At 51.5% G+C, this 22,884-nt stretch overlaps 4 protein-coding genes across 4 annotated transcripts; 3 read left to right on the forward strand and 1 right to left on the reverse strand.

The window, feature by feature from the left end:
- Nucleotides 1–489: 489 nt before the first annotated feature.
- Nucleotides 490–9,235, forward strand: gtb3 (glycosyltransferase family 4 protein; the record flags this gene model as incomplete). Its single annotated transcript, XM_020201351.1, has 3 exons — nucleotides 490–555; nucleotides 604–693; nucleotides 755–9,235. 3 exons carry the CDS (start codon nucleotides 490–492, stop codon nucleotides 9,233–9,235), a joined length of 8,637 nt encoding a protein of 2,878 aa, XP_020055632.1.
- A 1,559-nt stretch (nucleotides 9,236–10,794) lies between these two features.
- On the forward strand, nucleotides 10,795–13,824 carry ASPACDRAFT_120554 (putative phosphoinositide-specific phospholipase C). The gene is made up of 4 exons (XM_020196360.1): nucleotides 10,795–11,499; nucleotides 11,683–12,544; nucleotides 12,605–13,205; nucleotides 13,261–13,824. Exons 1-4 carry the CDS (start codon nucleotides 11,104–11,106, stop codon nucleotides 13,424–13,426), a joined length of 2,025 nt encoding a protein of 674 aa, XP_020055633.1. The 5' UTR covers nucleotides 10,795–11,103; the 3' UTR covers nucleotides 13,427–13,824.
- Nucleotides 13,825–16,533: 2,709 nt separating this feature from the next.
- ASPACDRAFT_29447 (uncharacterized protein) lies at nucleotides 16,534–18,238 on the reverse strand (the record flags this gene model as incomplete). Its single annotated transcript, XM_020199642.1, has 3 exons — nucleotides 16,534–17,213; nucleotides 17,301–17,634; nucleotides 17,765–18,238. The coding sequence occupies 3 exons, from the start codon at nucleotides 18,236–18,238 to the stop codon at nucleotides 16,534–16,536; spliced, it is 1,488 nt and encodes a 495-aa protein (XP_020055634.1).
- An 809-nt stretch (nucleotides 18,239–19,047) lies between these two features.
- ASPACDRAFT_79200 (putative MFS sugar transporter) lies at nucleotides 19,048–21,562 on the forward strand. The gene is made up of 9 exons (XM_020205341.1): nucleotides 19,048–19,128; nucleotides 19,207–19,406; nucleotides 19,511–19,701; nucleotides 19,769–19,853; nucleotides 19,910–20,103; nucleotides 20,161–20,202; nucleotides 20,259–20,315; nucleotides 20,384–20,768; nucleotides 20,849–21,562. The coding sequence occupies exons 1-9, from the start codon at nucleotides 19,110–19,112 to the stop codon at nucleotides 21,194–21,196; spliced, it is 1,521 nt and encodes a 506-aa protein (XP_020055635.1). The 5' UTR covers nucleotides 19,048–19,109; the 3' UTR covers nucleotides 21,197–21,562.
- The last annotated feature ends 1,322 nt before the right edge of the window (nucleotides 21,563–22,884 follow it).

Raw genomic sequence — 22,884 nt, forward strand, 5'->3', positions numbered from 1 at the left:
TGCGGCTGACCTAACATCCTGCCTCCTGCTCAGTCATCGAGTCAGACATACAGGAGAGGCTGGCTGTCGGCTGCTCGATCACGCTTCTCAGGCCTCTTCTTCCGCCTCTATACCTGGCGCTGCCTTTATTCTGACTTTTTTTCCCTGCTCGCATTTTCTCCTCGCATTTTGCTTTTTTAGCCTTTTCGGCCACCGTTCCTTCGACCCTTTCAGAGCTCGTTTCCTACCCATCAGTTCTTGCCATTCGTTTATATACACAAAGCTACCGTTCTCTTATTCCTTCTCTTCTTCCCTGGTTGAGACTGGGTACATCCCACACCACAAACAAAGAGACCTACAACCATGATTTAGGGCATGACGTTGTCCTCCTCCGAATATACGATCCTATATTCTTAATAGTAATCGCGTCCGCTCGCTGCTCTGCTTCATTCATCATACATGTCCCTCGTTCTCGCGCCGTTATTGTGGACGCCTTAATCTTTAATCGAGATGGCCGAAATCCTCGACGTCTCCCCCGTCGGGTGGGCTGGGATGAAAAGCCACTGGTGGCAGTTTGTACGTAAATCCTGTACACTGTGCCCTTCCCATACTGACCTGTCATAGGTCCTGATCGGCATCCTCCTGGCAAGTGTAGTATGTGGGTGTCTCTATCTCACATACTCCGGCTTCAAGAGATTCACCGAATGGTATAAGGTATAGTCCATCTGCAAGCTGAGATCACATAAGAAAAGCTCCGGTCTGATACTGTTTCTAGTCGCGACCCCGTAAGGAGGTGGTGCCGGCCCATATAGTTCAACAGCTGGACAAGCTTGCGACTCAACAGCTTGGTCTTACTACTGCGCATCACAGCAAACAAAAGCCATCCTCTGTGGGCGTCTACCTGGGGTCCTTCACTAGTCCTCTGACTGAGACCCACCGTCAATTGCTCGAACGTTGGGATCTCATCATCGTGGATCCCTTGAAGCCCGGTGTGGTATCTGGTCTTTCACAAGTGCAAGGCAAGCAGTTTGTTGGTAGACTTGACCTCACAGTACTCCTCAATCAAGAGACTACTTCGACCGCAATCGAGAAAATTGGCAATGTTTTGGCTGGGAGCTTTCGCGAATCGGTCTTGAGTGGTGTTCTGCTTGCTAACTGGGAAGACAAGTTCACGTCAAGGGTGCTTGCAAGACTGTGCGAGACAATCAACAACCTTGGCTTGGCCGTTTATCTCGAAACAGCTCCACCGAAGTTTCTCCAAGACCGGGATGTATTACAGACGACTGCAATTTCGGGGCTTGTCATCAAGAATGCGAGTATCCTCCCAGACGGCCAGAAGCGGGATTACTTCCAGCTGGAGAAATTACATCCAACGATCAAGGCATTCGTCTCCGAGGCGTGTATGCGTGACTTTTTGGTGATAGCTTGGGAGACCATTGACGACACCGCCTCGCTCTCCAACGCGGTAATTCAGAGATCAATGCAGTGGTGCAATTTCTATAGCGCAATCCCATGGATTGGCCGCGCATCCGCCCTTGAGAACGCCGCTCTCAATGTCAAAATTCTGGAGCCTCTTTCTTCTTTTGGGTGGCTGAAAGACGCCGAGATTATGAAGGCCCAGGACCGCTGGCGCACTAATCTTCACATTGAACGCCAGCCTGTCGACAATGAATCCTGGACTTCTTTGATCCCGTTCTTCCCGACTTTGAAGACACTACTTGCGTCGTCAGATTATCAGTCGCAGCTCAGCGCCAAGTCGACTGGCTCTCTGCGTGAGCCTCCAGAGTGGGTCGCTCAGGTTAAATCGCAAGGTAGCCCGTTATCGATTTCCATGGCTGGCGTCGAGTTCAAGGAGCTAGGCTGTTTCCCTCTAGGCTCTGAAGCAACCCCTTTGGCATTCGCTGAAATCCTGCAATCCCAGCAACGGCTCAAGTCGCATAGCCTGCTCCATCCTGTTCCTGCTTCTAAGCTGCAAAGTCTGGGGCTTCTCCTTAGGCAGTTCCATGACAATTTGGCCTCGTGCGACTGGAGTCCCTCTGAACAGCTCGCAGCAGCCATTAAGCAGCTTGCGACCTTGGCCTCCACCGACCAACTACGAGTATATCTTGGATTGGATTCTGGTCTACGTAAAAGTACCGATGTTCGCTTCTGGGCTGTCTACCAGATGGATGCAGATGGAGTCGATATATTCTCATCAAAGAATGCTCAAGGTCTTACGGGTACCGTCTTGCACACATTCTTGTCGGCAAAGGGATTCCCACGCCACATCTGCTTTGAGGCAGAAACCGCTTTGGCGCAATGGTCAAAGGACCTTGTCGAGGACGTGGGTCTACCCCGCCGCATTGTGCAGGATATCGATGCCTTGAGCCCCGAAGAGCGACTCCTCTTGTTGCAACATCTGTCTTTGACTGACGCGCCAAGGCCTATGTCCGAAGACATTTGTGCTTATATCCGCAGACAACTTATAGACCTGCCTTCTCTGGCCCAGCTCAAGGAGCTGAACACTACTGCCTATCTCGAGGGATCCGCTACCCCAGAAATGGTGGTAGATACCCGTCTCACTTGGTATAAGGAGCAGGGTTGCCAATTTCCTTCCCCGACACTCTGCCTCGCCTTATTCAAAGAGGCCGAATCTGTCTTCAACAATATACTACGCGAGCGAAGAGAGCTTGAACTTGCTCAGATCTCTGAAGCTTTGTGCCAGCTTGTCCAAACCCCTTCTATTGATGCTTACACGGACATGCTGGCCCTCGCATTGTTCTGTGCGGCAAGAAAGGGCGCCTTGGATGAAATTTACACCGAAGTGACCGACCGGAACCCGCTCTTCAACAATCAATCCGACCAAGCCGCTGCTTTCGCTGAGTCTTTCGCTCTTGGATCGCGTTGTGAAGCCTACTTCGACATGGTTCCCAGTGCTTTTGGAAAGTTGCTGTCAAACCGATTTCGCAAGAGCTATACGAACGAAAAGCTGCCAAATTGGATCAATGGTGCTCCTGATATGGCTACATCGTACGCTGGCGCACAGATCGATGTGAATCCAGCCGACAAGGTCAAGCCTATGCGTGGCTATCAGCGATTCACATTTCTCAGTGTCTTCGCTTTCCCTGCGCTGATCGATATCCTCTTGCTCACCATTATCGGGCGCGGGCTGTATCTTTCTGCTTACATGACTTATGATGAGCAGCAGAGTGCTACCATCGCTCTAATGATTTCGCTCTTGTTGTCCGGTGCTATCGGCACGTGGATCGCTTGTGGAGGTCCCTATTATCTGATCTCAATGGCATTCGCCGCCGCCAACATGTTTGTCCTCATCCGATTGATTGCCGGAATTGCTTTCACCGTCGCCGGTGGTCTCATTGGGTTCATTGCCATTTCTGCCACAGAGAGCGCACGGGCCGGAATCATCTTCTACCTGTATCTGATCGCATTGACGATCTATTTCTCAAGCTTTGCCTCCCTCGCCAGTTTCAGCTATCCCGGCTCCACTTTCCTATCAGGCCGCAAAATCATCTTCGCGTGTGTTCCAATTCTGTTCATCTCGCCCATCGTGACAACTTTCACCGGCCATGATTCAGCCATCTACCTCGCGGTCATCTATGTCTTTATCATAGTCCTACTCTTTGGCCTTCGCTCTATCGCCTCTAAGTGGGTCACTTGGTACCAGAGCTTGAGAAGAACCGATGACACAGAGATCCGCAAGTGGTATGTTGCGACTTATGGTAACAACGACGAGAAAGTCTTTGGAAACCTCAGCGACCCGGCCGTGTTAAAGCTGTCCAGAGAAGCGCTTCTGAGGGACGTGATGGCAGAGAAGAACCGCCACTTCTATAAGAAGCCCACAACGGATACCCTGGTGCTTGAATTGGCTAGAGACTGGGATGCTACCAATTTTCTCTTGGACTGGTACTGCAGATACGCTGATGTACCCAGGCCGATTCCGTTCAGCTCGTCTTGGAATATCCAAACCAAAGTCGGCCTGGATGTGCTCAGGAACTCTCAGAAGGGCATTCGATTGCACAACGCTTTCATTCAATGGCGGCAATCGAGCAGAGAGATTGGCTGTGGTGTTCTGTACTTTGTCGTGGCCCTCCTGGACAAGTGGGTGCAACTTCTGTCTGGCGGACATGGCAATGGTTTGCTGTCCGCTGCTGACAATGAGTCACAGAGAATGGCTGTGGGATTCGGCCTGGCTTATTACTTGATTGGTGCTGTTCTCATTGACACCAAAGCCCAAGAGTTACACGACCTCGTTGGCCAGCACTCGTCCGTAGCTGTCCCTATGTCAAAGGACATCCGTGCGACGCAGAAGCGGGACGTACGATTCAAGAGGAAGGTCTACTGGAGAGTCCTCTTCAGATTCCTTATGTGGCATGTATGGAGCCTTGCGCTTGCTACAGCTCTTCTGTGGACTTTCCAGTCCTCTGTCGAAGCCATGATTACGTTCTGCGCGTACATTTTGGCTTACACTGGGTTGCTTTGGTATCAGTATACCAAAATATTTACTGGTCCTCATGCTTTCAAGACCCTTCTTCTTGGATGCGCTGTCGGCTTACCTTTGGGAATCGCCCTCAAAGTTTGTCTCCCGCATTTCCCTTACTCTCAAGTAATCGGATTAGGCTCGGCCACTTGGACAGTCGCTTTCCTCTCCCTTTTCTCTGCGAAGATGGGAATGCCCAAGAAGGTTGACTCACCTGTTGAATTGGGAAAGACTTTCCATGCCTACACGGCTCCATGGGCCGACCCCGAGTGGTCCCAGCAAGAACTGCAAACTTTCCACGAGAAAATCGCACAAATACCTTCGGACGCGCGCTTGAAACTGGAGCCACAAAATCATCCTGGTGTCGAAGTCAAGGAAATCTTGCTCTCTCGCAGAAAGGAACTTAGAATCGAGGATGCTTTCCCAAGAGCAGAGGAATTGATCAGTCTTGCCCTTGGAGCGTGGGGAAAAGGAGAAATTACCGTGGAGCTTGTGCCGTCTGGGTCACTGGGCCCTGGCATTCACGCGCTCAGCTGCAGCACAACGACACACCTCAGCATTGCCATTGGTGTTGGACGTGGACTCGATCAGCGCATTGATGTCAGTGCCAATTGCCAAGTCATTGCTGAAACATTGCTTCATGCCGTCGCCGAATCAATGCTGCATATCCCTCACGAGTATGCTATTCTGTCCGAGTCTCTCGTCACCGCCGGTGTGACTGAAACTATGGCTCGCCAGCTGCGAGCGGAATCTAACACCGCGGTCGTTGTTCGCTGGGCTAAAAAGGAACTACTCAAACACCTGTGCCTTGGCTTTGAATGTGATGCTCATTGGGAAAAGCTTCCCAAGGACATCAGAGACTCTCTCTTGAACCGTTGCCTTGGCCAGCCTTGTCAGCTGTCAAGCGAGGATCGGAAATGGCTTGAAGGGCGTCTTTGCCAATTCGACACGGAGGATCTTGATGTGCATGTTGCGCGTTGCAACCTTGGTGCTGCTACCGCTGTCAGCATTCTCGATTATGCACACTATGGCACAGGCGAAGCTGTTGTATTCCAAGATCCAGAGACTCCAGACTACATCCCTTATGTCTCCAAGAGGCTCCCTGCAATCATTCATCTTTTTGCAAAGCCCTGGCACTCACTCTATTATTCATTGGCATCAACGATCAAGTTCATTGTTGTTGCTCTCATTGCTGATCCTGAATTCCAGCGAGAATTCGACCATGTCATGAGTCAACGTCATGCTATCATTCGTGTACCAGCCACCCTGGCCTTGAGCTTGATTTGGTCGTATTCGAGGATCGTGCAGAATCTAGGCCTCTCATTCTTTCTGTTTCACGGCCGCAGCAATGTGAAACAGCTCTGGGATGAGACGAAAGGAATGACTATCAGCATCAAGAAGAGCCGCTTTGTTATTCAGAGCTTGGACGGAACATTCTCTGCTTTCAAGCACGACGAAGCTGATGGAGGGTTCAAGATCTACTACTACGCGGGACAGCACAAGGCCGAGCCGGAAGGCACGAAAAGTCTCAGCTACGTCTGCGTCTATTCCAAGGATATGCTACTCATGGTCAGACAAGAATTTAAAGGTGGAAAGGTGATCAATGAGTATCATTATGACTACCGTGCCCCGTCCAAGAAGGGATTCTCCTTGTCCAAGCTGTCTTCTGCCAAGGTTCCAATGGGACGCCGCTGTGTGCGCGGAGAGAATCATCTTCAGAGTGTGCAGTACAACAAGAAGGGCCTCATCGAAGCAGGATCCTACATGAAGGACGGCAATCTGATTCGGTTCAAGTATCATTATCGCAAGAATCCTCGGTTTGGAGATGAGTTGCTTCGGGCAGAATTCGCTCTCTCGCATATCACCTGTACTGTCTCTTGGTGTGCGCCTCCTCTGCGCCATCCCCAGAAGATTGATCGCTGGATACCTCATTCCAAGGTGACGGAAGCCTCGTTTGTTCAGGGTGCGGACGTCTACGAGTCTCGCTGGCTTTACGATCACAAGTTTCATCCTACGATCTTCACCACACTCAACGGACAGAAAATTCAGACCCCACCCATGATCGAGCATGACTACCTCGCTGTACTGGCCAAACCCCGGTACACTAGCTTTGTGCATGACAATCCTCTTCTGTATTGTGACAGTCTGAGTTCAAGTATTCTTACCCGGTTCTTCGGTCTGACAACGAAGCGCTTTCCCGTGTCCACTTCTCGTGCACGTTCGTTGATCTGGAAGGCTTGGAAGGACCGCGTGGACTTCGACGGCATTATTGTCCGGTGGATGGACGAACGTCTACTGAGAAGAGACAAGACGCTTGCTCCTTACTGGCGCAGCAGAGATCGCGGTGATCTTGCCTCAGCCAAGAAATATCTGGACTTACGCGCCGATACAATCACGGCCAGTGCAGACCTGGACGACAACATCTCCAGTTGGACTCCCTTGGCTGTCAAGATAAGTGATCTGTTCAACTTCGGACCAGGCGGTGATGCTGTTGTCAACACAAGATCTAAGGACTTCGGCTCTGATACCGAGAAATCACTGCACGTCATGGCTGCGGACAATGGTACCTGGCCAAACGAAGGAGGCGGCGTTTCTGCTTGCCGCCGTGATATGATCAATTCCCTGCGAACGATCAAATGGCATATGATCTGCGAATCTGCAAACGACTTTGGTGTTCCCAAGCATCAGACAGAGCAGAACATTTTGTCACTGAAAGTGGTTCCTCTTTGGGGTCTCGACTTCCTCACGCCCACGCATGGTCTCTTCAAGAACAAACTTGACTCCGAGGTCGAGAACGTCACTTCCGCCAGCGAGATGGACATCAAGATGAACTTCATCCCTATCTTAACGGCCTTGGTGAAGGGAGCCCGTGCTATCCACCTTTCCAAGGCTGATATCCAGCAGGCAACTAGAGCCTTGGTGAACCTTAATACCTATTTCCAAGACTCGCGTCATTGGACTCAGATCTGGGACAGTGAAATTGTGAAGGAGAGCTGGCGCGATCTCTGGCTGACTCAGGAGATGCCCAATGCAACCCCTTCGTCAGAATGGTACGACACTGAGCTTCCTACCTTGGCATCTCTCGACATAGCCCTTGAGCTCTGGTATCGCTATCTCTTCATCTTCTCTATTCCCATCCCTGAAAAGATTCCCAATGTTTTCCAGGCATCACATCACAGCGTCAGTGCGTCATATGGAGTTGTCTGCAAGATCAAGAGAAACTGTACATTGCAAATCTGGGACCATGCCATCAGCTGGCGTGAGACGAATCTCTGTCTTTCTTCTGCCCTCTGCAAGCTTTCGCCTTTTGTTCGCAATGCTCTTCTGGGCTTGATGCGAGTCACATCGGTTCTCACGCTGCACCACGCTGATATCATCCTGCCATGTGCCGACTTCTTCAACCCAGGCTGGGAAGTCGAAATCGGTACCTGTCAAGGAACCATTGAGCATCGCAATGTCTTCCGTCGCAAGGTTGATCCCGTGGTCAACGGTATCACCGACATGCAGAAGTTTGCTCCAGTTAAGGAGATCAAATCGCAGCGCCCTACAGTCACTATGCTGTCCCACGTTTGGTACGCCAAGGATATCAAGACAGCGCTCCTTGCCGCGGATATCATCATCAATCAATGGAAGTTCGATGACTACCATCTGGACATTTACGGTGCTATCGACAAGGCCCCAACATATTCCACCGAATGCCAAGAGATCATTGCTTCGAAGGGACTTCGTGGTCGAGTCACTTTGCGTGGTACTGCTGACCCGATGAAGGTGCTGGAGAATACTTGGCTCTTCCTGAACTCGTCTTTGTCTGAAGGTTTACCGCTGGCGCTGGGCGAGGCTGCTCTTACCGGTGCACCCGTTGTCTGTACTGATGTCGGAGCCTCCCTGCGTGTGTTGAGTGACCCCGATGACTTCTCCCGCTTCAGCGCCGTGGTTGCACCCAACGATGCCTTGGCTCTCGCCCGCGCGCAGATCACCATGCTTGGACTTCTTGGGGAATGGAGTAAATTTGCCGACGATACCGAGGCACCTCCTGTCTTGACTTCTGCACCTACCCCGGAGGATGTTGCTAAGATCACGCGCCGCATGTATGATAAGAGCGAACACCGCCGCAAGCTGGGTATGATGACCCGCAAGATTGTGCAGAAGTCCTTCAGTGGTGATCGGTACCTGCGTGAGCATGAGCAGATGCTCTGGATCGGAAAGTCCGCTAAGATCATGGCTAGTCGCCCCAACGCTAGTCTTAGTGAGCCCGCTGATGTTGCCACTGCTCTGCAGCAAACTATGCCAATTGACGAAGAAGTTATTACCATACCACGCAGCGCAGTTAACTCCTGGCGATCGTCCGCTACGTCTGGCATGTCAAGCTTCTACAGCTCCGTGTCTAATTTCCCTATGCTGAATGCGAATCAACGCCCGTCGTCCATCCGGTCAAGCCTGAGCAATGCTTCTACCGACGCTAGCTCCTTCCTCCCTCTCCCGAGCAATGCCTCTTTGCCTGTCTTTGCGCCTCGTCAAACCCTCTCTTGGTCGGGGCTCGCGGGTAACAAGTCGTCCAACGGTCACCTTTCCCCAACCGGCCGGCTCTCCCCCGTACTCAATCGCAACGGGCATCACTCCCGCACGCACTCACTCTCTACGGCTGGTCGAGAGCAACTGCGTGGACTTCAACGCGAGGATCTACGGCAGTACCGTAACTCGGACGTGAGTTTGGTCATGCGTGACGAGTTTCTCCAGTCCAGCTACTTCCGGGGTCTTGACGGTGGCAACAATGTCTGAATGACAGGTTGACTGTCCCTTTTGATGCCGCTGCAGCTCGATCTTATACCCTGTTTGTTCCTGGCTCTATTCATTGTATCCGATCTTGTCAATAATTGTTGCTCTTTTCCTCAAATAAATATCCCTATTTGTTGTACATATAATCATGTGATGACAATGTTTTGTTTTCGTGTTTCCCTCGCATAGCTTCGATATCACTCCCCATACAGCTCTCTTTCTGTCTCCAAGAAGACGTTGCGATTCGACCACACATGCTTGTTTGCACACTCTTTCTCCTGGTTGTATAAAAGTCACAGCATTGGGGCAATGATTGGCGGAACTCTACTTTCTTTGATAGACTACACACACCAAGAGCGTTGAGAATTATTCAATTGGAAACCGTCGAGATTGAAAGCATCGTAAATAGTAGCATAAATGTACATCAATGGACTAAAAGGATCATTCTTGTCTCGATCTGATTTGTTGTCAAGACAAAGAGGAAAAACACGTGATGCGAGACCGCAACGACGTCATTGCCATCGATCGCCTTCCCCGCTCTCATTGCAACTCGAAGGAGAGATCAAACCTCCAAACACGACCCTCTTGGACGGAGTACAAAGGAGAAGAAGAGGTTTCAGCGCACAATGACTGCACCCGAGCTCGAGACCTACCCCATCGGCAGCCGCAAAGAATGCGAGCGCATGGTCCGGGATTGGGGATTTAGCCATGTCTTCACCTGGTCAGATGGGAGGTATGTCTACCTACCACCGACGACGAGACCGAAATGCTGAATATGCGATCCGCTGACGAAAATCGTCATTCAGCAATGCGCACTACCCACCTCATTCGCACTCTGGGTTGACGACCCATCTGATCCGTCAAGGGAGTCTGACCATCACGTACCCGGAGGATAATGTTGCGATCCATGGAGGAAAGGTCAAGAAGGAGACGTGCGGCGTGGGCGCGAGGTTGGATGTGCCGGCGGGAAAAGTACATGAGGTGTGGATTGGACCAGAGGGATGTGAGTATGTTATTGGAGAATGAACGTGAAAAGCCATGATCCATCTACTGTATCGTCTTTTGCGACTTCAATGCGACCTGCCACCGACCCGTCGGGAGTCACCCCGTGATTGATTCTTCACCGCTACTTTACTTTGCACCACTGCTGGCATCGTGGACTCCTACCCTGAACTGTTGAGGGATGAGTAGAATTCGGCAGAAAAAAGAAGGAGAGATATTCTGGCTGGGTCATGCAGCAGACAGATCATATCGATCTGGGTAGTCTTTTTGCCTGCGAGACAAGGCTGAAGAAAGCGTCAGTGCTGAAATGCCCCGCACCCACCTCACTCGAAAGGTATCGCCTTTGGACAGGCAGCCTTGCAGCACTCCAGATGCCTGATTGTCTGCTCTCTTTGCTGCTTCAGCTCGGAAGTCAATGTAGACGTCATTAGCAACAGCAGTCATACCTCATTCTCAGAAAAGTTGGGGTGATAAAAATGCAAAGGAAGAGCTAGTAGTAGCCTTATCCTTATAAGGCCAGTCAACAAAGGCTAGTTTTGAAGGTTGAAACAATCCGTCTCCACTTCACGTGGAGAACCAAAAACTCTCACAGACAACACCAAAAAAAAAACAAACCGGAACTTTCTTCCACCAGCCTTACTCCCAGCATTTCATGCTACTTCATTGTTTCTCAGTTGTATCTTCCATTCCATTGATTCCGCTGTCCTGGGCCTCCCCCGCGTTCTTCACACGGCCGGCTATCTTTGGCTCATTCTGATCCGAGTGCTCGTGATCCCCCCCCACCTTCAACCACGGCCCGCAAGCATCACAACCAGTCGGTGTGGACCAGGCTACAATCTAAGCTGGGACAACACAACAGAAAGACAGAGATGGTTGGAATCACAGAACATATCAGCAATGTCACTCTGGACTCATCGCAGCCTGTGACCAAAGCGGAGACCAGACCCACCTTCTCACCTCCGGTCCTCACATACCTGGACAAAATCTACAGCTCGTTGACTTCATTGTCCCAGCCAGACTTTGTCAGGGAGATTCAACAGGAGACTCGCACGCGAGATGCAAGTGGCAAAGAAGGCACAAATCCCCTGGCATCCTTGCCAGCATTCTATGCTTACATGGCGAGTCCCGCGGCCTCTGCCTTGAAGCCGGTCGATCGGCCTGATCTCTCGGCTCCAATCACGGACTACTATATCTCCTCCAGTCATAATACGTACTTGACAGGCAATCAGCTTTATAGCGACTCGGATGCGAGTGCCTATACCAATGTACGTTGCCCCTTTGGACCCGTCATTTTTTTCGTTGTGTTCAAAAGCCAGCTGTAAGAAGGGAACTCGCGTCAACACTGTATAAAAGTATCCGCACGACGTTCCATCTTACGTCGAGCCATCATCGATACCAAGAGACTCTGCCTTAACGCGGAAGAAAAGCAGACAGCTGATGTGTCTTAGGTATTGCTTCGTGGAGGAAGATGTGTCGAGATAGACATCTGGGACGGAAAGGGCAGCTCCGAAAGCTCGCAGGACGAAGACACCAGTAGCAGCAGTAGCAGCAGCAGTAGTAGCGATGACTCAAGCTCGGATGAAAGCGCCGCTAGGCCCCAGTTGCCTCGCCGTCGCAAGTCGAAGATGGAGAGACTCAGAAAAGCGACCGAGAGCCACCCGCGTCTTCAAGCGATTTCCGAAGAAGTCGGCAAGTTAGAGGGCTTCTTGGGCCATCATCGATTGTCGTCGTCTAAAAGCGAACCTACAACGACGGAAAAGCCTCCCGAAGAAACAGCTCAGGGCCCGGCACGTCCAGAGCCGCGCGTCCTCCACGGCCACACCCTCACCAAGGAGGCCAGTTTTCGAGATGTATGCTACGCCATCCGCGATAGCGCGTTTGTGACCAGCGACCTGCCGGTGATTGTGAGTCTTGAGGTGCATGCCTGTCATGAACAGCAGCACACCATGGTGGAGATTATGGAAGAGTCGTGGAAGGGGATGTTGATCGAAGTGACGCCTGAGATTGAAGCGACCAAGACGCCGCCGCCTCTGGAGGAGCTGAAGCGGAAAATTCTCATCAAGGTGAAATACGTTGCCCCAGACAGCGTGGACAAGAACGAGGACCCGGAGGAAGAGGAGAAGCAAGTATATTTGAAGCATGTTCAGACGCTCAAACAGCAAGGCACACCACTAGGCCCCGCGAGCACATCTCCTGAGACGCCTGAAGCCCCTGCTTCGGCTCCCCACAAACCGTCGAAGATCGTGCATGCTCTGAGCAAGCTGGCCGTTTTCACCAAAGGTTTCCACTTCAAGGACTTTAAGCAGCCAGGTATGTTGAGATTAATCCACTGGCTTTCCATGAATTGTTGCTCACTTTGAAACACCACAGAGGCCAAAGTGCCAAGTCACGTATTTTCTCTCTCGGAAAATGCAGTACGAGAGGCACATATAAAGGACCCTAATGCGCTATTCGAGCACAACCGCCACTTCTTCATGCGCGTATACCCCAAAGGGCTACGCCTAGGGTCTTCCAATATGGACCCCGGTTTCTTCTGGCGGCGCGGCGCCCAGATGGTAGCATTGAATTGGCAGAATCTCGACAAGGGAATGATGCTCAACCACGGGATGTTTGCAGGCGAGCACGGCTGGGTACTCAAGCCCCCCGGGTATCGAAGCTCTGACGCGGACTCGATCATCGTCCAACGACGACAACTCAACCTGTCCATTGAATTCATCGCCGGTCAAAACCTGCCACTGCCGCCAGGCCAGACGAGCGAAAAGAAGTTCCACCCCTATGTGTCTTGTATCCTTCATCTTGATACTCCAGATGATGACTCTGGCGACTCCGCGAGCGATGATGAATCAGACTCTGAAAAAGCCGGCTACAAGCGAACCACCAAAAGTGCAACGGGGTCGAATCCGGATTTCGAGGGCCAGAAGATCGAGTTCCCTCCCATACCCAACGTCGTTGAAGATCTTAGTTTTGTCAGGTATGTGCTCTCTGACGACCGTTCTTTCGGACGGTGGATGCTGATGATGGGATAGGTTCAAGATCAAGGATGACGAGTTTTTCCGTGACTCGCTTGCTGGGTGGGCGTGCATACGACTCAGCAGACTTCAGCATGGCTACCGTTTTGTTCATATATATGACCGCGCGGGAGTGGATACTGGTGGTGCTCTGCTGGTCCGGATCACGAAGACCATGACTTGACACTATCAGTTTACAGTCATCTCGGGTCGAAGTTGGGAATGTGGATTGGGTTTACACCCATGTTCAGGCGCTGACAGCAGGTCATCCGCAAAGCGCTGCATAATGTAAGTGGAAAAAACACTAACAATCCATAAACTTCGGCGTTCCATGAAATTGAATTGGGTTGGGAGAGGAGGCATATAGATCCTAATCGGACTGTCCCTTTGGAGCCTCTTATCCTGCGTAAATGTGCACTGCGACAATGGTGTTACTTCTTTTAGGCCGTCAGATTACCATAACCAACACAGGTAGAATATAGGCAGACGTGATCATCATAGATACTACAAGCCAGACTTTAGTGTCGTTGCAAGCGCATCTCAATTATGACGTGGTCCCAGCCGATCGGCTCGCGAATGGGGAGAATTTGGAAAAGCTGGGGTAATCTCGAAATGGAAACTCGAAGCGCCGCCCGGGGCCGGCAGTCGGGGGTTTGTTTTCTACCCCGCGCTTAGGCCTACTGGATTCATTAACTCTCCCCATCCATCGGTCCCTTCTCCGTTCCTATCCTGCACCCGAATCGCTAGAATTCTACACAACTCTTACCCTTCGATCAATCCAGATTCTCAACACCTCAAAAGGGTGTACCTCCTTACAACCAACCGACCATCTCCATGGCAGATGCAGCAGCTGCAGCAGCTGCAGCCAAAGTGACACCCACGCCGCCTAAATTTACCAGATGTAGGACCGGGTGCTTGCGATGTCGCACGCGACGGCGCAAGTGTGAGTTTGTGTCCCACTTTCTCCTATCTTTTCTCTCTAAGCACCTACCCACTACCACCATCCTTATGAAAACCATGGATGGATACAACTTATTACAATCTTTTCTGGACTCTTGATGCTTGCAGTGACTTCCTACTAACATTTTGTCTCTCTCCGGGAAACACAAACAGGCGATGAAGGCAAACCACGCTGCCAGAACTGCGTGGACAAGAATTTCGTCTGCAGCTATGGGATGCAAGTCACCTTTCTCTCGAAGAATACGTACACGGTGCCTGCGAAGGAACTACGGACTCCGAGGTCGACGAAGAGACGGTTTCAGACTTTGCGGGTGCGTTTTGATTTTGGTTTCTTGGGCATTTTATTGTTGTTTGCTGCTGCTGAGCTCCTTTAATCTCGGTTTTTGTACACTGAGATGTGGTTTTTGTTTCTGTTAGGAATCTCCGATAAGAAGTTGCGCGTGTTTACTAATACTTATGTTTTTAGTTCATTGAAGAGGATCCTCTGGCCTTGAATGGGGCAGATGGCAATACTGTTGGTGAGGAAGAAGAGGAGTTGGAATTGGATTCGTCTTCTTCCTTTGGTACCCGGTCGGCGGGTTCTCATCATGAGCGTGCTAAGGAGAAACAAGAGGGAGGGGACGTCCAGTCCGGTTTGAGTGGAGAAGTTGCAAGTCCTCTATGGGCAGAGGGTCCAGCAGATCGCGCCGGTGATGACCGTCAACATCTTGAAGATAAGCAAGATGAGGTACTGCTCGGGAGCGGCCACGGCTTTTTTAGTCACAGGGATACATCGGCTGTTCAGGGTCTTCTTGCGCTGGGCTCGAGTATAAACGCGACTGATCAGCTTGCGCTGGTTCATGATATCTCCTACCTCGAGACACCGGAGCCGATCGCGGACTCTTCGCCCGTCATGACGGCCACTTCAGCCAACCAAGCAGACACTGGCACTCTGGCACGACGGCGCGAGGACTCTGTCGCTGTTGGAATGTCGCAGATGGTTGAGCTGGGTTCATCGCCTTCAATCATGGATGAGGAGGAGCGGAAGTTGGAACTTATGCGTCATTATCGGTATTTTGTCGCTCCCTGGGTGAATATACCTATCTGCTGCTATCGGTCGGTGAAGGCACACGTAATCCAGTGGCTAAATCAGGACATGTCACAGCTAGATATTTGCGACCTGAAACATCCATTTGGGATCATAGTTACTCGAATGGCGACACGCTCTGAGCAGATCTTGTCGGCGTTGTTGATGCTATCGGAAGCATCTTGCATTCACCAGAATCACCAACAGCCAAATGCACTCAGTCGTGGAAGGCCTTTACTCAGGCCTATACACCTTGGGTCTGGGCTTGCTCCTGAACTCACTGAGATGGCGCTTTTGTTGATATTAGAGAGGTTGCATTTTTTAGTATCCGACATTTCTTACGGTTGGAGCACCTTGCAGAATGACAACCTCTGCTTGCTAGAGCCTCTGCTTGAGCATTCTTTGCTATCGAATATCGAATCGTCTATTTATTGGATGTTTCTCAGACTAGGTTAGTCCGATGTGCTAAGCTGCCTGGAATGGTAATTTTGCTAATACTAGATAGACTTGAGTGTAGCGCTCGCGAATGACACGGCCCTTCAGATCCCAATTCCCTCCGGTCCCGTGCCAAATCTGGAACTGCTTTCGCGTACCCATGATACTCATGAAAGAGTCTCGCTTTATGCACGTGTCCTTCTTTGGCTCTGTGGAAAGGCATTGATGGTATGTCATGAACAGCTCAGCCCACGCAACTTTCCTGGTTGCCATCAGGTTCTGGACAGTTGGCTCCAGGCGTTCGATGAACTAGACCGGTGGTATGCTTCACGGCCGCAAGAGTTTCGTCCATTGGTTGAGCTGGAGGGCGATGACAATATCTCAAATACCGGGAGTGGATTTCCTCTGGTAGTCTTTGCTAATGGGGTGGGCGCATACTGCAACCAGCTCTATCACACCGCTGCGCTCTTGCTTCTGCAATGCAAGCCACGCACCGCGCTCCTCAACCCACAGGCTCGATTTCTCTCTCCTCTCTGGCATTCGCAGCGAATTTGCGGCATTGCACTAAACAATGACTGCCGTGACTGCTGGGATCCTTGTCTGGTCGCCTCCTTCCTCGTTTCTGCGCGGACTATGACACACGAATCCCAGCAGAAAGCAATTCTGCAGGGCTTTGAGCGAATTTACTCAATCACTGGGTGGCATATAGGCCAGTATCTGAGCGATCTACAGCAGGACTGGTCGTTTCTGGATGGCGTCTGACCTGCTTCGCCTGTAGTGTGATGTTACCTGGCAAGATATCATAGACATGGTGCTCAATCATGCAAACGTTATCGGCAGCCCCAAGCAGATTCCAAATCGCGGATCCGCCAACATGTTCCCCAGCCAGTTTCAGCCTCGATACCTCGGATCAGATTGATGATCTCTTTGTGTTCCGATCTGTGACTGAAGAGCTGACCTGCAATCCACAATGGCTGGATTGAATTGTTCAGACATCCTTGATGTGGATTGGCCAGCGAGATACCACAGATTCGGCGTGCATGCCATAGCGGAAAGAGGGCCGGTGATCGCGGCAGCCGTACACCCTTCGGCAGCACTTTCAACAGCAATATACATGCAGTGTGATAAAGTTGATTTGATGATATCGCAGCCCAGTGGACAAACAAGATATGAGGGAAAGGCTTGCGGCTGACAGTCTGAACTGGAAGCAACTCGTCTGGCCGCTCCGACAGCCAGCACTGGAGGCCGTTCCAGAGCAAAAGCCAACGGGTCTGAAACTCTTCGGTAGTACAGCCATTGTCTTCGCCCAACTCGACGAATTTTGTGCGATCCGAAACAAGTTGTGTCGCCTTCATACACAGATAGACTGCGTAATTCGCGTGCATGTCCGGAGATTTGACACTCTGGAAAAGTCGATATGCATCCTCGTCTTGACAGCCTGGAGGCAACCACTTGCAAGGATGTAGGAGTGTAGTTTGCGTGCCATCAGAAATGAGTGCACCGCAGAGGTCTAACACAAGCCATTAGGAAGTTTTCTCTCGGGGAACTATCTGCTCTACCACGGAGAGCTGCAGTCACAATAGATAGAGAGACTCACCCATCCTTGCATAACACCAGAAAATCGCCTGTAAAACCCCCTGGCTGAAGCCGTGGATACCAAACGCACTGAATAACGCGGCGCACCCCTCCAGATGACGGCGCCAATCTTGTGCCCGAGCCGACATCATCTCCAGGCAGCAAAGAAGCACGCAAGCTGCGACAACCTTCGTGTCGCGCACCTGGAGAAGTGGACTCAACCGCCGAATCGCCTCCTGGTACAATTCAAGACTATCATACCAATTCCGAACGCCATTCTTACGTTCGATCTGCCTTGCTGAGAGAGCAAGTATGGCATAAGAAAGAGCCGGGAATTCTTGAGCAAGAGCAGGGATCTGATGGCGGAAGGTGCATTGTGAGTCGAACATGTCCAGCTACAGAAGATTTGATCGATACGTTATCAGTATGGCCAGCATCAAGCTAAGCTAGTGCGCGTGATCAAGGGGCAAAAAAAGATTGACATACCCATGGCGCCACTTCAGTAACATAATTCTTGAGGTACTGAATATGTCTCCCCTCAGATAGTGGGGCATGCCATGAATCCCTACTGTCCTTGGGTAGGGGTTGAACCAATTGTTCCAGGGAATCCCCACTTCCGGCCGCGTCTGGGCTAGATGCCCGGGTCGGAACCGCCGAATTGGCCAGGGAAAAAAGGAAACATCGCAGTTCTTCCTGGGACGCCAGAAAGTCCGGGTCTTGTGAGAAGCCATCTTGCGTCCAGCTGCCAGCCGCCGGCGATTGGAATGAGCCGCAATCACCACCCGAATTGGGAGAACTGTGCAGATTGGCGCCGTCAAGGTTGCATGGACGACCGTTGAGATTGTGAGCTAACAAGGGGCCGAGACCGATCTCTATCTCTGGCGGCTGGGATTGCTTATGCTGAGCATCATCGAGACGCTGCCGCTTTGGGGGAGGCTCAATGGCCTGTTTGACCGGCATGGGTCGCTTGTCCATCCTTTCCTTGGTTTCCCTGGTTCGGACCCGATTTTCCAATCTAGATCATGCTAGACAAGCAATAAGGGATGTAACAAGAAACGAGAAGGCTGCTGCTGCTGCTACTGCTGCTGCTGAGCTGAAGACAGACTGCGAGGCAACCTGGGAGGGGTTCGTTCTCTTCCAAGTTCCTTGGTAGACAACCGATTTCGAAAGGGCCACCTCGGCTTTAGTGCGATCGACAGCGCGGGGTATGGAAATGGAAACCTGCTGTTCGTGACTTTCGCTTTCCCCAGATTGTCAGACTGTCAGACATTCGCCAATTATCTCGTTCTTTTCCTCTTCCTCAAGGTAACATGGACAGGAACGTCAGCCAAAGCGCAGATCCCCCATGGGCAGGTTGTGGGATGAGTTTAGTCCTATTGCGGGGTTGAAGCAGCACTCCGGGGTAACATTCGGTTGCCGTAGCCTCCTCTTGCCCGATCGGGACATCCCGTGACCGACTCTTCTGTCTCGGCTCAAATCATCATGGATGATCGATGTTACTTCCATCTTCTCGGCTTCTCTCGTCCGACTCACCAGCCATCGATGACGAGATCAATTGCTCTCCATAGAGCCAGATAGGTTGGTCTCCTGCCAGGCTAATCGTCTAACATGCTGGTCCAAATGGCTGGTAGCAAAACGCCACTGGGTGTTCTCTTCCGCAGGGGCTAGTACATATATACCTTGCATTCAGCCACTCATCTTACACGCGATCAGACGCGATGTCTTGTGAACATCTACATACAACAGCGAGCAAAATAGGAGCAAAATGGTGCAGATCAATATATTTGGGACAGGCTTCGCCCTACAGGCCGCCATTTGGGCAGCCTGTGGAATGGCCTTCATCCTCTTCGGTAGGTCAAGACAGTCCTACGCCTGCTTCAACAGCAGCAGCTGAGACGGACTTCCAACTCACCCATCTTCTCCTCCAGGTTACGATCAGGGTGTCTTCTCCGGGATCGTGGAGAACGATGACTTCCTCGACACCATGAATCATCCCAATGACAGCCTCACAGGCATCATTGTCTCCATCTACAACCTGGGCTGCTTTGCCGGCTGTCTCGTTAACTTCATGCTGGCAGAACGGCTGGGAAGACGCAGAGCAATGTGGTTTGCTATGGTCTGGGTCATAGTAAGTAGGCTCTCGTTCCGGTCCCAGAGTTTTCCCTTCATCCATGGGGCGGGAATCGCTCATGAGCTGATGAAGATGATGATGATCGATTAACCTCCCGACAGATTGGAGCTACTCTGCAATGCTCCGCCTTCTCAGTACCGCATCTGATGATCGGTCGCTTTGTCACAGGCATTGGCACTGGGATCGAGACATCCACAGTGCCCATGTACCAGGCAGAACTATGTGAGGCCAACAAGCGCGGACGGCTTGTCTGCAGCGAACCCCTCCTAGTGGGTGTGGGAATTGTCATCAGGTAAGTCGCTTCGACCGGGCGCCATTGCAGGCTATTCTTTTTTTGTCATGCTGAGCGCCACATGCAGTTACTTCTTCGACTATGGTATGGGATTCGTCGGCGGTCAAATCGCTTGGAGACTTCCTATTGCATGCCAGATGCTCTTTGCGTTTGTGAGTGATCCTATTCTCATCTAGGGACCGAGACGCAAGACTGACGCTCGGATAAGGTGGTGGTCATCCTCGTGTTCGGGTTGCCCGAGTCTCCGAGATACTGCTACAAGGAAGGTCGTCGCGACGAAGCACTGCAAATCCTCAGTGATGTCTACGGTCGTCCGAAAGATGACCCGAAGATCCTTGCCGAGCAGGCAGAGATCCTGGAAGCCCTTGCCGTGGAGACGCAACATGGGGAGTTCCAATGGAGGTATGTTGTTCTCGTGGGTATAGTTCGGGGGAAGGCGCGCCCTGCTAACCTCTACAGGAACATCCTCAAACATGACAAGGTCTCAACAGGCCATCGAGTGTAAGTCTGATCTCCTTCAAAATTACCGGTGTGTCATCTAATTCGCCGGTCACAAGTCTTCTTGCCTACGGGATGCAATTCATGAACCAAGTTGGCGGCATCAATCTCGTCGTGTATGATCTGATCCAGACATCCCCAGGTCTCAAGTCCGCAGATTTCCCCGGCTAACAAACGTCCCCAGCTACTTCATCCCCACCGTGCTCAACAGCAACGTCGGCCTCAGCAAGAACCTCTCCATGATCCTGGGAGGCTGTGTCCAGATCATGTTCGTGGTGGGCAGTATATTCCCGACCTTCTTCGTCGACCGGGTTGGTCGCCGAGCGCCCATGATCTGGGGTTCATTCGGCCTGGGGATCTGCATGATGATGGTGTCCGTCCTGCTCAGTTTCAAAGGCCACGCCAACGAGCATGCGACCTCGTCCGCGGCGGTGGCTTTCTTCTTCCTCTACATGCTCATCTTCGGTGCCTCCGTCAACTGCATCCCATGGTGCTATGTCCCGGAGATCTTGCCTCTGCATGCGCGCGCAAAGGGCACGGCTATCGGGATCTCGTCCAACTGGATTTGGGTAAGTCACATTTTATTCTAAATCAACCACCCACCATGGGGGCCCCCGAAATCCATACTGATGGTGGTGCTGGATGAAAGAACTTCTTCGTCGTCATGATTACGCCGATCATCATCAATCGCCTGCAGTGGAAAGCCTACCTCATCTTCATGTGTACGAACTTGGCCTTTGTCCCGCTGATCTACTTCTGCTATCCCGAGACGGCGAACTTTACCCTTGAAGAAATAGATTACTTGTTCACTAATCTGGACAAGAGCGCGGTGCAAGCGTCCAAGGAGCTTGTGAAGGAGAGAAAGAGACACCGGACCGCGCCATCGCACGTTGTCGTCTCCCAGGTGAGCCAGGTTGTCCAGCCCGGCAAAGAAAAGGGCCATGAGAGCATCACGTCGAGGGTCTCCGATGAGCATATCGAAGATGCACGAGGCTAGAAGGAGATACACAACGGGGGTAATTCTCTTCCTGTGATGTGTTGAAGGTGACAGGGGCTACGCCAGTGCTGCTTCGCTGACCATGCGCTTGCGACCGGGGTTAAACTTATTCACTATCACTAGTAGCGACTGCAGGCATGGTGACATTGAGACTACAAAGGAATTGTTCGGGGTGGCGCATCAGCGATGAAAGTGCGGTGATCAACCCCTGCCAATAGACGATAAGCTAGGTATACAGCCTTCCAGATGGCTTTTTCTACCGAGATACACCGAGGAAGTAGGGTACTATAACCGCACATCGGACCATCGGGCCCAAGCCACATGCCGGAGATTATCCAGTCAGGTTTCCTGTGTAGGGGTCAAACGAGTTGTGCCTCGCGGTGCGACATGCCCAGAAAGCCCAATGACTCGAAGAGCAAGCTGCTGGTAGGCTCTACTGTGATCTGTATCCCATCTTTCGACGAATCCCTACATGATCATGCCTGAAGTGTCAGATGCCAACCAAAGAAGTGACAACTGCAGTGTAAATGCGCATGGCAGCCGTTCCCCACAGGAAGGGGACGGATGAGGTGAGCTGTTCTCTGATCTGGGACAACACAAGTAGACGGCTCTTTATGATGTAAGCTGGCATGCATATTAAGAACGTCAAGCGCTTGCAGGCATATGCAAGATGCACTGTCCATCATTCATAAAGTGTCGCCAACAAAAAAAAAAAAAAAAAAAAAAGCAAACTCCCCACCAAACCCCCTTCCGGGGCTCAACCGCGATTCACAGAGTGAAGAATGACCAGAGCTGCGGGCACTTGGGGAGATTCTGCATCGAGTACGGAAGGTTAGATGCAGTGTCTTTCATGGTTAAACTTGCGGTGTGGCGCCCCTCCAAGGTGTGGAATGTCAGCCTCGGATTGGCTGCAGTTGTCTGCATTTGTCGCTGCTTCCGCACTACGGTATTGAATCGTGAAGAGGTGATCGAGATGTGCTGGTTGATGGAAGATTGAAAAATCACAGTAAATTGAGTCCATTTTCCCTCCTTTGCGCGGGGGAGAGAGGGGGGGAGGGGTCAACGGGGGGTGTAGATGATGAAACTTTGCGTGCGCGCTCTAATACGAGGGAACTCAATAAGAGAAGCGATAGACCTCGAGCAAGAAAGACTCAGGAGGAGGGGTAAGATTGATTTAGGCAAGAGTGGACAATCCTTCTGGGGAGGGGAGCAAGAGCAACTCGTTCTCAATCTTTGACTGGAGAGTTGGGAAAAACCCGAGAGGGGGGTGCGGAGAGAAGGAGAACAACATAAAAAAAGTGACAGGTCAGATTTGACCAATATCAGAAGTGCCGCTTTTGGGGTTGAGGGGGCTGGAATTGGGGGTTTGCCGACTTAGTGTGACAGGCAACTCTGCACTAGTTGCGGGTGTCGACCAATTCAAGCGAGCGACTGGACTGCCTGAAAGACTCGATCTCCAGCACCCTTTGTGAATTGTCTAGCTGCCTGTGCCGTTCGCGTAAGGGTGAAAGCAAAAAAACAGGATTGAGGCACAACAAACATCCTCGATCGACGATCTCCTGTCATCCGATGGGGCAAGCGAATAAGTTCAACGGCCCCACAGTTTATGTATCCGATTGCAATCGAAGGTGCTGCGCCAGATAAGTGGTACTAGTAACACCGGAGCTGCGTAGCACCGGTCACGCAGC

The sequence above is a fragment of the Aspergillus aculeatus genome (genome assembly GCF_001890905.1).
Source record: "Aspergillus aculeatus ATCC 16872 unplaced genomic scaffold ASPACscaffold_9, whole genome shotgun sequence".
NCBI lineage: Eukaryota > Fungi > Ascomycota > Eurotiomycetes > Eurotiales > Aspergillaceae > Aspergillus > Aspergillus aculeatus.

Excerpts from the sequence above, each read along its gene's own strand:
- ASPACDRAFT_120554 (XM_020196360.1), top strand. The coding sequence starts at position 11,104 with ATGGTTGGAATCACAGAACATATCAGCAATGTCACTCTGGACTCATCG. Across the intron at positions 11,500-11,682 it reads ATGCGAGTGCCTATACCAAT|GTATTGCTTCGTGGAGGAAG; the intron begins GTACGTTGCCCC and ends GATGTGTCTTAG. Across the intron at positions 13,206-13,260 it reads GAAGATCTTAGTTTTGTCAG|GTTCAAGATCAAGGATGACG; the intron begins GTATGTGCTCTC and ends ATGATGGGATAG.
- ASPACDRAFT_79200 (XM_020205341.1), top strand. Across the intron at positions 20,203-20,258 it reads GTCTCAACAGGCCATCGAGT|TCTTCTTGCCTACGGGATGC; the intron begins GTAAGTCTGATC and ends GCCGGTCACAAG. Across the intron at positions 20,316-20,383 it reads GGCGGCATCAATCTCGTCGT|CTACTTCATCCCCACCGTGC; the intron begins GTATGATCTGAT and ends AAACGTCCCCAG.